The sequence below is a fragment of the Myotis yumanensis genome, unplaced genomic scaffold (genome assembly GCF_028538775.1).
Source record: "Myotis yumanensis isolate MYYU_CA2020_CCGP unplaced genomic scaffold, mMyoYum1.0.hap1 SCAF_15, whole genome shotgun sequence".
NCBI lineage: Eukaryota > Metazoa > Chordata > Mammalia > Chiroptera > Vespertilionidae > Myotis > Myotis yumanensis.
The window spans coordinates 241,483-260,365 of NW_027223766.1; the positions used below are offsets into that span (position 1 = coordinate 241,483).

The 18,883-nt window shown below is 41.4% G+C and overlaps 1 protein-coding gene and 1 pseudogene across 1 annotated transcript in view; one reads left to right on the top strand and one right to left on the bottom strand.

The window, feature by feature from the left end:
* The window catches only part of LOC138993440 (nucleotide sugar transporter SLC35B4-like), a 29,238-nt gene extending 20,457 nt beyond the window's left edge, over window positions 1–8,781 (top strand). Inside the window, exons 3-6 of the mRNA XM_070392703.1 lie at window positions 6,088–6,200; window positions 7,546–7,585; window positions 8,447–8,528; window positions 8,704–8,781. Of these exons, the coding sequence (XP_070248804.1) occupies window positions 6,088–6,200; window positions 7,546–7,585; window positions 8,447–8,528; window positions 8,704–8,781 (313 nt within the window). The remainder of the gene's footprint in view (window positions 1–6,087; window positions 6,201–7,545; window positions 7,586–8,446; window positions 8,529–8,703) is intronic.
* Window positions 8,782–12,501: 3,720 nt separating this feature from the next.
* On the bottom strand, window positions 12,502–17,187 carry LOC138993441 (THO complex subunit 2-like; annotated as a pseudogene).
* Window positions 17,188–18,883: the final 1,696 nt, after the last annotated feature.

An 18,883-nucleotide genomic window follows, 5' to 3' on the forward strand; every position in this document is an offset into this window, starting at 1 on the left:
AGCCATTCTAACAGGTGTGAGGTGATATCTAATTGTGGTTTTAATTTGCATTTTCCTGATTAGTGATTTTGAGCATCTTTCCATATATCTGTTGGCCATGTGTATGTCTTCTAAAGAAATGTCTATACAGGTCCTCTGCCCATTTTTAAATTGGATTAGTTTTTTGTTTTGTTTTGGTGCTATGTTGTATGAGTTCCTTAAGTACAGTATTTTGGATATTAATTCCCTATAGGATGTATCATTTGCGAATATCTTCTTCCATTCAGTAGGTTGCCTTTTTGTTTTGTGGATTGTCTCCTTTGCTGTGCAAACATTTTTAGTTTGATGTAGTCATATTTGTTTATTGTTTCTTTTGTCTTCCTTGCCTGAGGAAACATATCCAAAAAGAAATTACTAAAGAAATGTCAAAGAGTTTACTGCCTATGTTTTCTCCTAGAGTTTCATTGTTTCAGGTCTGATATCTAAGTCTTTAATCCATTTTGAGTTATTTTTGTATGTGGTATAAAAAAGTGGTTTAGTTCTCTCTCTTTTTTTTAATGTGTTCAGTTTTCCTGATACCTCTTAGTGAAGAGAATGTCTTTACCCCATTGTATATCCTTGCCTCTTTTATTGTAGATTAAATGATCATATAAGCAAGGATTTATTACTGGTTGCTCTATTATATTCTATTGATGTATACATCTGTTTTTATGCCAGTACCATACTGTTTTAAGTATTGTAGCATAATAATAATAGTTTGATATCAAGTAGTGTGATACCTCTCACTTTGTTCTTTCTCAAAATTTCTTTGGCTGTTTTCAGTCTTTTGTGGTTCCATATAAATGTTAGGATTCGTTTTAATTCTGAAAGAATGCCATTAATATTTTAATATTGGTTACATTGAATCTGTATCTTCCTTTAATAAGGACATTTTAATAATATTAATCCTTCCATTACATGAGCAAGGTGTATTCTTCCATTTATTTGCCCTTCAATTTTTTTTCCCCTCCATTGTCTTGTAGTTTTCATAATACAGGTTTTGGTTAAATTTATTTCTAGGTATTTTATGCTTTTGATGCAATTGTAAATGGAATTGTTTTCTTAATTTCTCCTCTTGATCATTGGTTATTGGTGTATAGAAACCCAACTGATTTCCGAGTATTAATTCTATGCTGTGACTTTATTGAATTCATTTATTAATTCTAATTGTTTTTTTTCTTTCAGTCCTTATGGTTATGTCATCTGGAAATAATGAGAGCTTTACTTCTTTTTCTATTTAGATATCTTTTATTTATTTTTCTTGTCTGTTTGCTATAGATGGGAGTTCCAATACTATGTTGAATAGAACTAGCGATAGTGAGCATCCTTGTCCTATTCCTGATCTTAGAGGAAAAGCTTTAAGCTTTTCACCAATGAGTATTATATTACCTATAGGTTTGATCATATATAGCCTATGTTTCTTGTATACTCACTTTGTTGAGAGCTTTTTGTTGAATTTTGTCAAATGCTTTTGCTGCATCTATTGAGATGATCATATGGTTTTAACCCTTTATTTTGTCAATGTGATATATCATGATGATCGATTTATGGGTGTTGAGTCATCCTTGCGTTCCTAGGATAAATCTCACTTGATCATGATGTATACTTTTTTTAAATGTATCGTTGAATCTGGTTTGCTGATATTTTGTTCAGAATTTTGCATCTGTGTTCATCACAGGTATTGGCCTGTAATTTTATTTTTTTGTAATGTCTTTGTCTGAGTTTGTTATCAGGATAATGCTGGCTTTATAGAATGAGTTTGGAAGCATTCCTTCCTCTTCAAATTTTTGAAATAGTTTAGGAAGAGTAGGTGTTGATTCTTCTTTGAAAATTCACCTATAAAGCCATCTGGTCCTGGACTTTCATTTGTTCGAAATTTTTAAAAATTATTGCTTCAGTTTCATTGCTAGTAATCAGTTTGTTTAGATTTTGCATTTATTCCTGATTCAGGCTTGGAAGGTTATATACTTCTGGAAGATTCATCCATCTCTTCTATTTTGTTGAATTTGTGGGAAAACAATTGTTTGTATTATTCTTTTATGAGTTTTTATATGTCAGTGGTATCACTTGTAAATTCTCTTTCATTTATGATTTTATTTATTTGGGCTCACTTTTCTTGATGAGTTTGGCTAAGGGTTTGCAATTTTGTTTATCTTTTCAAAGAGTCAGTGTTTTAGTTTATTGATCTTTTCAATTTTTAAAATATCAATTTTGTCTTTTTTTCTCTGATCTTCACTGTTTCCTTGCTTCTGTTTACTTTGGGTGGTTTTTTCCCCCTAATTCCTGTGGGTGTGGACTTAAATTGTTTATTTGGGATTTTCCTTTTTTTTTTTTTTGAGGTAGGCCTGCATAGCTATAAACTTTATTCTATAACTGCTTTTACTGTATCCCATAAATTTTGAAAAGTTGTTTTTTCATTTTCATTTGTTTTTATGATAGTTTTTGATGTTCGGTTTGACTTCCTTTTTGATACATTCCGATTTTCTTGCTGGAGTTGACTTCTAAGTTTCATGTTATTGTGATCAGAAAATATGCTTAATATGATTTCAGTCTTATTGAATTTATTATGGCTTATATTGTGGTGTAATATGTGATCTATTCTAGAGATTGTTCCATGTACACTTAAAAAAATGTATTCTGCAATTTTTGTTTGAAATATTCTAAAAATGATATTAAATCAATCTGGATTAAAGTGACATTTAAGGCCATTATTTCCATATTGATTTTCTGTCTGGATTATCTATTCATTGATGTGAGTGGGATATTAAAATCCTGTACTATTGTAATACTGTGGGTCTCTGCCTTTATGCCATTAGCAATTGCTTTATATGTTTAGGTGTTCCTGTGTTGGATGTGATAGTTATGATATTTATGTTTGCTGCATCCTTTTCTTGGATCGAACCCTTTATAATTATGTAATGTCCTTCTTTGTATTCTTAAAATATTTTTGTTTAAAAGTATATTTTGTCTGAAATCGTTACCCTATCTTTCTTTTCATGGAATATCTTTTTCCATCCCTTCACTTTCAGTCCACATCTTTCGATTTGCAGTGAGTCTCTTGTAAGCAGCATACAGATGGGTCTTGTTTTTAAATCCATTCAGCCACCTTATTTTTTTATTGGAGCATTTAATCTATTTACATTTAAAATAATTGTTAATAAGTATGTACTTATTGCCATTTGTTAATTGTTTTCATTGTTTTTATAGTTCTCTGTTTCTTCTCTTGAGCTCTTCCTTGTGGTTTGCTGGTTTTCAGTAGTTGGGTTTTTTTTTCTCTTTTTTTCTTTGTATATCTTTTGTAGGTTTTTGGTTTGTGGTTTACATGAGGTCTATGTATATCTATAACAGTCTGTTTTAAGTTGATAAGCATTTAAGGGTGAATATATTCTAGAAGGACTACATTTTACTACCCCATCCGTGCTGTATGCTATTGGTGTTATGTTTTGTGTTTTGTATATCCTGGCTACTTATTGTTTGAGTTGTGTTTGATACTTCTTTCTTTTGATCTTAGTATGTTTTCAATGTGTGATTTACTGTATTTATTTAATATTTGGCTTTACCTGTGAGATTTTCCCCTTTTATATATATATATATATATATATATATATATATATATATATATATATTCCTATTTCTGAATATGGCCTGTCTTTTTCTGCTTAAAGAAGTCCATTTAACATTTTTTGTAAAGCTGGTTTAATGATGATGAACTTCTTTAATTTTTTCTTTTCTCTGGAAAACTATCTCTTCTTCAATTCTGAATGATAACCTTGCTGGGTAAATTATTGTGTAGTTTTCTTTCTTTCAGAACTTTAAAGGTGTCCTGCCACTTCCTCTAGCTGGTAAAGTTGTTGCTGAGCAATCAGCTGATAACCTTATGGAGTTTCCTTTGGGTGTAATTCAGTTTTCCTCTTGTTTCCTTAAAGATTGTGTCTATATTTTAAACTTTTGCCATTTCAGTTACAACATGTCTTGGTATAAGTCTCTTGGGTTCATCTTTGTTTGGAACTCTTGTGCTTCATGGACCTGGGTGTCTTTTCCTTTCCCAGGTTTAAATATAGTTTCTGTCCCTTTCTCTCTTCTCCTCTGGGATCCCTATAATGCTAATGTTTGGGTTCTTGATGTTATCCCAGAGGTCCTTAAATTATCCTCATTTTTTAAATTCTGTTTCTGTTTTCTGTCCTGATAGGTTGATTCCCATTGTTTGTCTTCAGGATGCGTTCTTCTGTATTAGCTAATTCCCTCTAATGTGTTTTTTCATTTCAGTTACTGTATTCTTCAGACCTGGTTGGTTCTTTATTATCCTTTCTACCTCTTTGTTGAAGTTCTCCCTAAGTTTTTCTATGTCTCTCTCAAGTTTGGTGAGTTCTTGTCAATTATTTCTTTAAGTGGGATCTCTGTTCCCTCTCCTCTCTCTTCTCCTTCTGGTATGCCATATCTATTATCCTTATATTGCTTTTAGTTTTTAAATTTTAACTCTCAGTTCTCTCTTTTCTTCATGGGTTATTTTTGTAGATTTCAGAGAGGAAGGAGAGGGAGAGAGAAACATCAATGATAAGAAAGAATCATTGATTGGCTGCCTCCTGCACACCCTGCACTAGGAATGGAGCCTGCAACCTGGTCATGTGCTCTGACCAGGAATTGAACCATGACCTTCTGGTTCATAGGTTGATGCTCAATTGTTGAGCCATGCTGGCCGGGCAAGTTCCCTAATTCTTTTTTTCCATCTGGTCTGCTCTGTTTCCAATGCTCTCTAGTGCATTCTTTGTCTCATTTATTGAGTTCTTCAGCTACAGAATGTGTTTCTTTTTTTATAGTTTGAATCTCTTTGGTAAAGTACTGCTTTTGCTCATTAGTTGTATTCCTGACCTTTTGACTTGCCTTTCTGAGTTTTCTTGTATATTGTTGAGTTTCTTTGTAATTGCAGTCTTGAATTCTCTGTCATTTAAACCACAGTCTTCCATGCCTTTGAGTTTGGTTCCTGGAGATTTTTCATTTCCTTTCTGTGCTCCCAAGTTACCCTGTTGTTCATGGTATTTGATGGGTTGTTTCTCTGTGTGTGCATTTGAGGTAGAGATCTTATGGCTCTGCTCCACCCCTACAGTAATGGTTTCCCAGCCACCGCAATACCAGCTTTGCCTTAATGGGGAGGGCGGAAGGGAAATGCCTTTTCTAGGAAGGACACTGCTTCTGCCCCTCTGACCCTCCAGGTTGTAGTGTGAGGGCTGCAGCCAGACTTCTCTCCCACTGTTGTACTCCTTGCTCGCTGGAGCCAGAATGGGCACCAAACTGCATCTGTGGTCACGTCCCTGTCCTTCCCCATCTCCCCCCTCTCCTCCTGTCCTTCCCCCATCCACCTTCCCTACTCATTTCAACATGCCCACCTTCAGATGTGCTAATGCATAAATATTTCAGGTGTGTTTGTGTGCTGAGCACGGGATCTTTGTTGAGTTATAATTGTCTTGAGATAAATTTAAGAGGAGAAACAATGGAGTCTTCTCACTCTTCCATGATGCTGATGTCATCTCTCCCCATTTACTTTTAAAAACCAATTGCTGCCAAAGCCAGTTTGGCTCAGTGGATAGAGCGTCGGCCTGTGGACTGAGAGGTCCCAGGTTCGATCCCGGTCGAGGGCATGTACCTGGGTTGTGGGCACATCCCCAGTAGGAGATGTGCAGGAGGCAGCTGATTGATGTTTCTCTCTCATCGATGTTTCTAGCTCTCTCTCTCCCTTCCTCTCTGTAAAAAATCAATAAAATAAAAAAAAACCACAATTGCTATTAGGTAACCTTTTTGAAGCCTAGTTTTTAGTTGCTATGTATTCTTGAAGCATATTAAAATAGTGTTTCTTGAAACATACTCTATAATTTAAACTTTTTTCATGTTAATTTGGCTTTGTGAAGTATTTTTATAGGTACTTATTATTCTACTCAAATTATAATAGTGATACAATTTTAATAAAGTGGAAATAAGCAAAATACTTTTAACTAGAGGTATTTATTTCCTTCTCTATTTGATTTTCTTGAACTATTAGATTCTGTGTGGTAAGCTGTTGCCTCTGCATTTCAGATTCTATGCCGTCATGGTGACTATGTTTTTCACGGTCAGCTTGGTGAACAACTATGCCCTGAACTTCAACATCGCCATGCCCCTGCACATGATATTTAGATGTGTGAGTACTGCTGCTCAGATCAGTGAGCAGAGGCTGACTGTAGTCTGAGAAGGCCAAAAGAGAGCAATGTGAAAGTGGATGGTTTACTTTTATCTATCTCAGGTCTTATGGGTGATTGATAAAAGGAAAGTTAACATTTTCCTGAGAAGCAGATTTTAACTTTTAATTTCCTTCATCTGGTTGATTTTATATTCAAATTTCCTATGAATGTTCTTTAACATTTCTCATCACTTTTTGTTTCTTTCTTACATAAAATTACATTTATTTCTAGTAAATGAAACAGACCCTTCTTTCATTTCGTTTCTGTGTGTGTGTGTGTGTGTGTGTGTGTGTGTGTGTGTTTAATCCTCACCTGAGGATATTTTTTCATTGATTTTTAGAGAGAGTTGAACAGAGGGAGAGAGAGAAACATCGATGTGAGAGAGACACACGGGTTGTTTGCCTCCCTGTATGTGCCCCGACCATGGGTGGGGATTGAACCTGCAACCCAGGTATGTGCCCTTGACCAGGAATCAAACCCACAATCCTTCAGTGCTCAGGCCCACACTCTAACCATTGAGAAACACATGCCAGGGCCAGACCCTTTTCCTTCCTGATTTTTTTTTTTAAATCAGAGACTTGAGATAATTAATTAAAGAAAAATTCTTGGAGGCATGCTTCTTCCAAAGCAGTAGAGGTTTTTTCTTTGCCTCATGTATGGTAAGAGAACTGTGTTCAGTATATAGATAAGAACAGTTTTCCCTGGAGGGCAGAAAAGACTTCAAGGGAAGTATAGTTAGGGTTGCAGAAGAATACAAAACGGGTGAGGATTAGAATTGTAACATTTTGGTGTGGTCTGAGTTTTTTGTGAGATCAAATGTGTTATTTCTAAAGGCACTTCCCAGAGCTAATTATAATGACTAAGATGACCCTCACAGCATTGAGCACATAGTAGACTTTCTATGAGCACTTGATGAAGGACAGACACCTTTCCAGAGAAAAGAGAGATCTCCACATAACTTCTTTCCTCAAAACGCAGGGGGGAGGAGAAACGTAGTAAAAGCTCTTATAAATTAGATGGAAAAGTTGACAAAAATAAGCCTGTAATAAGCTTCAGCTATGAGTAGTTATTGAGAATTGATCATTGTTATTTTCATTGTCATCTTTAAAAGGCGTAATTATTTTGCAAGATAGATTTTTATGGCTTATATTTTTTGTCATCATAAGAACACCTGGACCTTACTAATTATTCATCCTAATCTCCTCCTGCCCAGATGTTTTTCCCTCTTGGCGATGTTCATTTTTATCTTGAAGTGTGTTGTCTTTTCCTAGTGCACTAAAAATTCCTCTTGTCTCCTTTTACACGGTTCTCTAATTTGCCAACATGATTCTAGGGATTATCATTTTGAAGAAAAGGTAAACAATATGCTTTTATAATTTACGTTTAGGAAGCACATTCTTGGCCCCACCTATAGGCTAGGCATGTGGATTACTTTTCTCCTGCTAGAGGGGGCATGCTCCTGGCCTTCTTTGTTTGAGTTCTCTCTGTGACAATGATGTGCGTTACTGGAGCAGCTGACCAGGTAGGGGGTCCCACCTGTGCAGCAGTGTTCTCTCTGTAGAATTAGCTCTTAGCATCATTGAGTCCTTAGATCCATCCTAACCTATGAAGCCAATCGATTGAGAATTTCAGTTCCCTTGTGGTCACCAGTAGCCACATGTGACTATTCACATTTAACATTTAAATTACTTAAAATTAAACATTTAGTTTCCAATTCTCACTGGTCAGAGTTTAATTGCCCAGTAGCCACATGTGGCTGTTGGTGACCGTATTGGAGAGCCCAGGATGGAGCATTTCCAGGCTCATAGTTGTGTGGGGCAGTGCTGTCAGAGAAGGTGTTCATTAGTGCAACACAGTGAACGAAGGACTAATCCTGCACTTAGTACAAAGAAAGTTCCAAATAAAGCCCAAGTGGCAAAGAAGATAGAATGAAAAGTGTCAGAACTGTTCTATGTGACTGTCACCAATGGAATGTCACGTCTTGTCCCCACCCCCCCACAATGAAACAATCTGTTGGTCCGCAAACTTTTAGAAACTATGTTAAGCAACACCAAGGAAGGGTGTGTGTAGCAACCAGTGGGCACCCTGATCCTTGCACATGAAGACTTACATGGGCTCTGCTGGTGATTTATACTCTCAGGCACCATCTACTGAAAACATCCTGTGGAAATTGGTACTTGTGCCTTCCTAATGTGTTCTTGTTCTTATTTCTGCAGATACAGTATATTCAAATATGCTTCCATTGCCCTGGTTTCTGTGGGGATATTTATTTGCACTTCCATGTCAGCAAAGCAGGTGGTAGGAATCGGTTCACAAATCATTTATATTCACTGCTTACCATGGGGCCCAGGCACCAGGTACTTACTAATGATACAAAGAAGGGAGAGAAAAAGGTAGCAAACATTTCCCTTGTGTCCAGGCCCATTGCTTGTGGTTCTGGTCTCTGTACCTAGTGTTTTTTCTTATTCCCTAGACTTCCCAGTCCAGCTTGAGTGAGAATGAAGGATTCCAGGCATTTACATGGTGGTTACGTGGCAAGTATGCTAATTAGAATAATGATAATTGTCTCTGCAGTTCTGTTTGCTGAGTTTTCTCCTAAGGGACATGTTTCTTGGCAAGAAGTGTTAGCTAAACAAATGATGCCACGGGAGAGAAGCATCTGGGATCATAAGTCTGAACCGCAGTGTTCAAGAAGTGACAAAAAGGAAACGTCGAGGTCATGGTGGTGTGTTCTGTGACATGGAGCCATGTTTCTCTGTTGCCACTGATCTAGGAAGAAAAGCACCTGCCTGCCTGCCCAGCACCCTGTGGGTGCTTGGCTGTAATCCATCTCTTTATGACCTGTCTGCTGAGTACAGGCTTCTTCAGAAAGGCACGTTGTAGCAGTGGACTCTAAGTCTCCAAGGGACCCATTGCTAAATCTTAGATTTATTTTCTTCAGAAGTTAGCTGTTCCACATGGAAGTGTTCCCAGACCTGACTGGTCAGCAGAATCTCCTGTGAATTGTATCTCTTTGTGGAAGTAATGAGACAATTCCTGTAGTGCTTGGCCCTCCAGTTGTGATAAAAAGAGGTGATGCTCCTGCCAAGTGCTTTCTGTGCTGGCAATAACAGGTTGAGACTGACCAGGCGAAAGAGAAATAGCAGGGAAGGAACTGGATTCTTGCTTCTTGGCTTTGAAACTTCACACCCCCCCCCCCTTTTTAGATTGCTATTCCTTAACACAGAAAGATCTTCATGAGCTATTGGAAGAACACTATCTATTAGGAAAAATTTGCAAAGGACTTGAACATACCACTTACGGAGGAAAATATTAATGTCCTGTAATTTTTATGTTCAGCCTAGAACTAGTCTAGTAAGGAAATGCAACTTGAATACAAAATGCAGTATCTTTTTATTTTTGATCTATTATATTTGCAAGATAATAAATGATTATTCTCTTTGCTGCTGAGGGTGCAATAGGACAACCATGTTCACATAAACTGTTTACAGTATAAATTGACATGCCTTTCTGGAAAAAAGTATGGGTTAGGGTTAGGGTTAGGCTTAGGGTTTAGGGTTTAGGGTTTAGGGTTAGGGTTAGGGCTAGGGCTAGGGCTAGGGGCTTGGGGTTAGGGGTTAGGGGTTAGGGCTAGGGCTAGGGCTAGGGCTAGGGCTAAGACTAGGGTTAGGGCTAGGGTTAGGGTTAGGGTTAGGGTTTAGGGTTAGGGTGAGGGGTGAGGGGTGAGGGGTGAGGGTGAGGGTTATGGGTAGGATTTATCATGGTCAGTATTTCCATAACTTGAATAAGAAATGTGTTCTCAATCATGAAGATGTGACAACAGGAGGATGACTGAGCAAGGGAAAATCTGGTGACATATTTAAGGGCATATGAAAGGATCAAGCTGCTATGGCTGTTACCACATGTACAAATGATCTTTCCCAGGAAGTTGCTGGGGTCCAGCCCCAGCAGGTCCAGCGGTTCCCATGGAGGTGTTGACAGAGTTGGCGAAGAATGAATGACACAGAGGCAGTGTTCAGTTGATCATCATGGTTGGGTTCTCTTTTTATTGTTCCACTAGAGGTCTGGTGCACAAAAATTTGTGCACCTGGAGGGGGGGGAAAGGGCGTCCCCCAGACCGGCCTGTGCCCTCTCACAGTCTGGGACCCCTCGGGAGATAACGACCTGCTGGCTTAGGCCTGCTCCTGGGTGGCAGAGGGAAGGCCCAATCCCAAAGTGCAGCCCCTAGTCAGGCTCAGCGCAGGGCCAATTGGGGAGTTGGGGCACCGCCCCGTCATGCACAGAGCAGGGCGGATCAGGAGGTTGTGATGCCACCCTGAGTCACGCTCAGGGTAGGGCCGATTGGGGGGTTGGGGCACCGCCCCCAGTCACACTCAAGGCAGGATCAATGGGGAGGTTGCGGTGCCACTCCCTGTCACGCACAGATTAGGGCCGATCAGGGGGTTGGGGCTCTGCCTCCTGTCACTCACAGAGCAAGGACCATCAGGGGGGTTGGGGTGCTGCCCTCTGTCACACACAGAGCAGGGCCAATCAGGGGGTTGGGGTGCTGCCCCCTGTCACTCACAGAGCAGGACCGATCAGGGGGGTTGGGGCTCCGTACCCTGTCACACACAGAGCAGGGTCGATCAGGGGATTGGGGAGCTCCCCCCGTCACTCACAGAGTAGGGCCGATAGGGGAGTTGGGGCACCGCCCCGTGTCACACACAGAGCAAGGCAGATCAGGGGGTTGAGGCACTGCACCCTGTCACACTCAGGGCATGGCCAATGGGGAGGTTATGGCTCTACCCTGTAACACACAGAGCAAGGCCCGTGGAGGGGGGTTGGGGGCGCCACCCTCTATCACCCACAGAGCAGGACCAATCAGGGGGTTGGGGCACCACCACTGTCACACTCCGGGCAGGGCCGATGGAGAGATTATGGCTCTACCCTGTCACACACAGAGAAGGGACAGTGGGGGGGGGGGGGTGCCACACCCTGTCACACACAGAGCAGGGCTGATCAAGGGGTTGGTGCCCTGCACCCTGTCAAACACAGAGCCACAGGGCAATCAGGGGATTGGGGAGCTCCCCCCTATCAGGCACAGAGCAGGGCTGATCAGGGGGTTGGGGTGCCTTTCCCTTTCATGAACAAAGCAGAGCGGATAGGGAGGTTGTGGCCCCGCCCCCTGTCACACACATAGCAGGGCCGATCAGGGGATTTGGGCGCTGCCCCCTGTCATGCTGATCCCAGTGCTAGGAGCCTCACTGCTCCACTGATCCTGGTGCCAGGAGGCATATTACCCTTTTACTATAAGAATAGAGGCCTGGTGCATGGGTGGGGGCTGGCTGGTTTGCCCTGAAGGGTGTCCTGGATCAGGGTGGGGGTCCCCACTGGGGTTCCTGGCCAGTCTGGGTGAGGGGCTGAGGGCTGTTTTCCTGAAGCGAGTAACTGAAGCTCCCAACCGCTCCTTGTTTTCTGTTTGTTTTTTTAATTCTAGGCCAGCTTTAGCTCTGAGCCCTAGCTGCTGAAAACATCGATACAATGTTGCAGTCTGGCTGGATGAATCCAGGCTGAATGAAAGCCGGTTTCTGGGGTTTTGTTTAGCTTCTTATTTGCAACATAGTACATAGCTGCTTAGAGTTGCAGCTGAGAGGCTGGCAAGTTAGGTGGGGAACATTGGAGTCCTCAGTCACTGGAGCAAGCGAGCCTCCCTGCTAGGTTCAGTGCATGGCTGCTGGCAGCCATCTTGGCTGACAGTTAATTTGCATATACTCACTGATTAGCCAATGAAAAGGGTAGCGGTCGTACGCTAATTACCATGTTTCTCTTTTATTAGTGTAGATTACATCATGGTATGTTTCAGGAAACCTTCTACTGTTCCTAGTTTCATGTCCATAATCCTGTCTCTAGTCTCTATCTAGTGCTGTTGATTTTGATCTTGTCTAGGTTAATCTCTTGTGTTCCATTATAAGGGCTATTCCAAGGTCACTCTTCTACTGCTCTACTGATAAGCTACAAGGAAGTGACTGAAGGAGTTTATCCTACCCAGTCAAGTTCATGTCCTCCCAGCCTTGCTGCTTGCCTTCGCTGGGACTTCCCTGTGTCAGTGGGTCTCCAAGGGTATAGGTTCTGGTGCTTTCCCTGGTGGGCAAAACCCTGGGGATGTGGGCCAAACAAGTCCCACATTTATTGCCAATGGTCTTAGTCCAAGTTCTTCATAAGTAGTACATGGTATTTCTGTAATAATAGAGGGGGTTTACTGATTGATTTCCTTCCATAGTCCTGTTAACACCTAAGCTGGGGAAATGACCGTTTCTCGGGGAGGGGATCCTGGTTAAAACACACAGCGCTTAAGAGGGGGAGCAGACATATGTATGTCCTACACCCCAGGTCCCTTGAAAAACGTAAGCTGTGCAGATGTTTCTTCTATGCAGCGACAGCATCAAGCAGCAAGGGTGGATCGGCTCCCGGTAGGGACTAAAGATAAATTTTTTTCAAGAAGCCAAAATCCTCATGTAATACAATCAGTCATCCCAATATCACCAAAGGTATAGGAGTTTGCACATCACCGCAGTCTATTCACATCATTAAGGAACGAGTCCCCGGAGGCCGTTTCCTCTCTTTTCTGAGAAAAAAAGGGATGAAATTTTCATCAGATGCTGCTTCCGGGTGTCGAATTTCAAATGAAAATTGTATACACAGGAACCATGCTGCAAGGAACTGACTAGAGGTGAAAAGAATATCCTGAGAACTGGTGACTTTGAAATGACTTGTCTAGAGGATGGTGGGTTGCAGTCATCTTTTGATTTCAAGCAGATTCCCCTGAAATGGGCAACACCAGACTCTCTTAATTATGGGAGATACTGTTCTGAGAGTGATGCATGGAACGTTGGCATCCTCCTCCAGGGGACCTTCAATTTAGGGGTCTGTGTATACCCTTTTTTGCCACTGGGGGAGATTTTTTATCCATCTTTTCATATTTAAATGAATCGCTGCCTTTTTCATTGCCTGAAGAATTTTGACTCCCCCCCCCCCTTGTTTTTCTCATTTGGATAAGGATTATCACTTGGATTCCCCCCCCTCCCTTTTTTTTAAACTGCCATCGTTCCATTTTCTCCTTTCCTTCGCCTCTTCGTTAAGTCTGGTAGCACTTTCCGGTCATTGTTTGAGTGATGCCATTTCCGACCTTTTCTGTCCTTTTCATCTTTTTTCTCTCTTTCTCTGGATCTACTTTCCCTTGACGTGTCCAATCCTTTCCTGCCTGTTTCTCTCTCCTTACTCTTGATTAGTGGTGAAGGAGTCATCTCCATTGAGTTATCATTCTTATCAGCACTGCTTTCATGAGATTTAGATGCACTTCCTCTGGAAGATGAAGACCCGCCAACAGGCCCATTGTGTACTGCGTTCTTCGGACTGGGGTCTTTGCGATGAAACTCATTTTCAGGTATCATGTATGACTTCCTACATTTCAACTGCCCAGAGTAGCCGGTAGCTAATGCATGTAGACGACGCCTTTTCCCTTTTTCTTCTTGGCAGATTTTCTTTTTTTTTCCAAAGCCTGACCCAGATTTAAAACTTTCGGGTAGCAAGGAAGTATTTTTGTTAGCACAATCAAGATATTCCTCATGTGAATATATTCACCTGTTTCAAGGCAAGGTACGGATGCCTTGGTTAGTTTGTAGTGCCATTTATGTAACACATGTCAGAAATTTTCATAGTCTAGTTGATCAGCTTGATTTCCCCAATCAAATCCAGTTGCCCGCAGTATAGTAAGGAATCCTGGGTGGTTTCCACATTCCTTTTCGTATGTGGCTCTATCACTGTGCCACCTAGTCACAGTCTCTAACATACAGCAAAGAAACCTCCCATATCGACGCGCTTCATTTTCAGTACAGCTTGCCACTGTGAAAATGATGTCAGAGAAAACTCGATCGTAGCAAAGAAGTGTGGAAAAATTTGGAGTTTTCTGTTGATGTACCAATTCAACAAAATGTGCACAGTAAAGAGCATCGACTGCTGAAAAAATACATCGAGGAAATATACACAGCTGTAAACATTTTGTGATGGTCTTCTTTGGTCTAGATTTGGCAAAAAGCCAGTTGTCCTTTTCTAGTTTCAGTCTCTGTAGAACTCGCTATACATGTTCCATCTGTTTCTTTTCTTCTTCAAGCAGCTTGGCCACAGCGCTCCTTTTCTTTTTTTCTTTTTCTTTGGAGGCATTTCTTAATTGTCATCAAGTGCTTTCATCTGGACTTTAAGTTTACTGACTTCCCGTTCATAGCTGGTGTGTGGAACTGCAAGGTCATACGTGATCAATGACCAGAATGTGGCATAGAATCGAGGGCTGATGTCATCCCAGACATTGGAAACGGGCAATGAGACTACCACTTCACGGACAGGCACCATCACCATTTCACATGATGCTATATACTTGTGGACTTTATGTTGCTGTTTACTTCCCTTGTCTGACCTTTTAAGTTCATCACATTTGGATGAGATATGACGTGCATACGTTGGCCTAGACAAGAAAAATGCTGCATCATGGGGTATATGAAATTCGTGATAGAGCACATCAATCGAAAGCACTCTCTTTGTGTACTCTTCTGTGCTTAGATTCAATGCTAAAAATCCACCAAACTGTACCAAGGTATCATGACACTGGTCATAGAGCTTTCCTCTAGTTCCACATCTTTCTCTCCACCTTCCTGTAAGATCACCCTATCCCCTTGCTGAGCTATCATCAAAACAAGGGGAAGAGCAAGGTCATAGTCCAATAGGGCATCCTTTAATCTCTGGGAGGATTTTTTAGTGTTTCTGGTCTGGCCACAAGAACCTCCCTCAGCTCTTAGTTGCTCTCCACCAGTCATGGCCTCTAGTTGCTCCGTTGTCATCGTCTCTTCCCTGGTGATTTCTATTCCTGCCATTTATGTACCACTTCTTGCAATATGAGCAGGCCAATACTTCTGCCTGCCTTGAGCAGATGAGCCACATATTGCAGAAGACCAGCCAGATCCATTGGATATTTAGGAAAGACTGCACCACAGAAACTACCAAGAGGCCGAAGCCAGCTTGAACTGGTTGTATCGTCGTGTTTCATCCTTCCCTTTTCTGGATTTGCTGAAGCCTCGATGATACAATAGGCCAAGACATCGTAATTCAATGAGGTGAGGCATCCCAGTGAATCCACTACAGGTGCCATCAACTCATCACACACCTGTATTTTTGCCAAGATATAATCAAACAAAATAGTTGGATTGCTGTGGCTCAATTTCCCAATTTGTCTTCCAGAAGGCCTCACATTTTCCGTGGTGAGATGGTTCATGATATCTCTAGCTTGGTCTATTGTTAGAGCTTTAACTTTTACTAAAAGTAGGGACCTGTTGTAAGTTTCATTCTTCCACTGGCCATACAGATGATATCTATGCTGATATGGAAATGTTTTTAACATTCCCCATAGTTCTTCAGTCATACAAGCATTGCAGTCCATTAGAGAAAGAGATGGAAGTAGGGCCTGGTCAGTAATGCCAAGTAAACTGCTAAGAATAACGTCCACTTTCTCTTGAACCTCTTGTTTCCTTCCATCAGACTGAAGCTCCTTCATAAAGGATTGGCCTATGCGCACCACTTTTGCAAATAAAATGGGATCCCAAGAAAGGTGGGGACCGAGGTAACAGAACATATTGAAGGCATCTGTCCTCAAATCCTCAAAGCTCCCTGCTTGTTTTAGCGCTCTCTTATTTTGCAAAGCACTAACAGGTGAGCCTTCAGCACCTTTAGGAACACCAACTCTTCGGTATAGAGGCTCAATAGTTATGTGAATAAGCTTGCAAATAGCAAGAGCTATCAGCTTGTGGGAAGCAGCATAGTATGGAGGCATCCGATCCATCATGTTCTGCGCATGCTGCCAATTGCCAATCTTTAATAAGGCTTCTAACGAACCAAATTTTTGGTTGTCAGGTGGCTTTTCTACTGTCTCCTCCTCCTCTTCCTTTGCCTTCTCTTGCTTATCCATTTTTTCAGAAGACAATACAGCCACCGTAAGTTTTTGAAGAATGGCCTTAGCTTCCACCATTTCTCGTTTTTATTCATCCATCATGCAATTATCAGCTGGAAGAAGATGTACATAGAGATCATTTAAATCAATAAGATTACCTTGTAGGAGCACTGCTGCAACTCTGTATAAAGATGAAGGAGTCTTTCCATTCGGCTCCTGATAACACTTGAATTTGAACCCAAGTATATGACAAAGTGTTTGTGGCTCACACATATTCACACAAGATTCTAATAAAGATATAAAGAAGTTATCACATTCTGGTCTGCATTCAAACACTTCTAAAATGACACCCAAAACTCTATTGGGATCTAGATGAAAGCATCCTATTAAGAATTTGATATTTTGTAAGATTAAATCACCAGTCATATTTTCCGATAAATCTTGCCTCAATTCAACAATCAGCTTAGCATAGCCTTCATTCTCTTCTCTTAACAAGTTGAACTTTTGCTGCGTATAAAAGAGTTTTGTCTTGATTTTCACTGATGTTTGATGGAATTGCCGTGATTGGTGGATAAGTCCTAATGATTCCAATGTTTCTGGATCCAGGAGTTCCTTTAGAATCGTGTCTGAAATGAAATACAAAGACGCTGATACCAATTGTGTAAAACAGTCTCTCTTGCTCTTCTCTTCGAAAACAGTTGTCTCCATATCTAACATGCAAAAGACATCAGCAAGAATGGAAGGCACATCCTCATGAAATTAGCTGATGTCATTGAAAACATCAGCTGCTTGTTCGGGTTTCAGATTTCCTTGAATGACATGGTGTGATAACTCATAGAGAGCTTGCTGGAAATCTCTGTAAGTGGAACTGCCGTGGCTCTTGTTTTCGCTGAGAAGCCAACATAAGTCCAACAGGTCGCCTCTCCCTGATTTCGCGCAGTTCTTTATCCACTCAACCCGGACCAACACCGACGCTGCCTCCATCTTACAAATGGAGACCGGAAGTGCCTCACCTCAGCTTGGGGTCAAAGGGAAGTACCACCCACCAGGAATGCTGGGAACTGCGCCTTTGCTTTTCGAGTTTCAGGCCCCAACAATTTCTAAAGTAAAATAAAATAAATAATGAAAGAGCATATTATACCAAAAATCACTCTATTAAAGTGCTCCAAAAGTAGGCATTTTTTTTGAGATATTTACTCAAAAAAATAAAAACATATACATTTAAATTCCAGACTCACCAGAGGTCCAGGGGTTCCCAAAGATTTGCACGGAGTCAGCGAAGAAGGAATGACACGGAAACAGCCTTCAGTTGTTCTGCAGCCTAGCCAGGTTCTAGCCAGGCGCTTCAGTGGCCTCTATGACCCGAGACAGGGTCTTTGCAAGATCGCTCCTCTGAAAGCTGCCTTGGAGAGCAACGAAGGCGACAAAGCTCCCAGGGCTGAGAAGCTCTGCAAACAGAAGGCCCTGGGCCGCTCGCCTTGCTCCATTTTATAGCCCAAGAGCTTGGTGGGAGGAGCCAGAGACCCACCAATCGGCCGGCCCCAGGACTGAATCGCTGTCATCACCCATTGGAGGTCAAGTTTAGGGTGGGGACGCTCATGCCCCAGGCTAGGCTCCCGCACGGCCCGCCCTTCAGGTGGCATTCACCAAAAGCATCTCAAGGAAAGGTTCTCCTGAACCTGGCTGCGATGCCTGGTGTCGCCTCTTGTGCGGACTCCTGGGACCCAGGACCTGTGAAGAGTGTTGGGGGGGAGAGGTTATTTTATTTTATGTTATTTTATTATTTCTTTGCTCATTTCTCTTCATTCATTGCAATTGATTCTATTTCTGGGCAATGAATGGTTACAAACATCGGTCCCATTTGTATTTTTTTAATCAGTAGAATTTCTGGATTTTAAGGACTATTTCAGTGCTTATCATTGCCTGTCACATATCTGTCGGTCCTTTCCATCCGTGGCAAACGGATGCACTTAAACCTAATGAATTTACTAAAAAAACACAAAACTTAAAAATGACCTTAACCACGTGCTTCATTTGAAAATTGACATATAACTCTATAGAAGCCCTGTTCACTGTCTCTGCTATCCAAGTTGTCAACTGTCCTTGAATACATCTAGCAGTGATGGAGTGTGGTGTGAGGTAGGGCTTTACCTTGGGGGTGGTTTGGGGTGTGTGTGTGTGTGTGTGTGTATGTGTGTGTGTTTCTCTTGGTTTTTCAACCTCCAATGTAATTTGTCCTAAGTCAAGAGTCCAGGTAACCACACAACGAAAGTCTATGGGAGGCACGCGAGAAATGGGAGAAAGAAATTCAAACATAACACTACAGAAAGTCCTCAACATACAGGATGAGAGCAGGAAAACAAAATAGAAACAGAGGATTCCAAAACACTCAGTAAACCATAACATCGCAAGCACCCTTAACTGGCTATAAGCTCTTCCAATATAAACAGATGACAAGATCCAATTGAAAGAGGAAATGGAGCCCTGCAGATGTGGCTCAGTAGGTGAGAGGTCCTATCATGCAATGGAAAGCTGAAGGTTCCATTCGGGGTCACAAGGGAATCCTGGTCAAGGGCACACACATGATTGCACTTACCAGGTTCTATCTTGGCTTTGGGCAGGGTGATTTTGTGGGAGGCAACCAACCCATGTTTCTCTCACATCAATGTTTCTCTCGCTG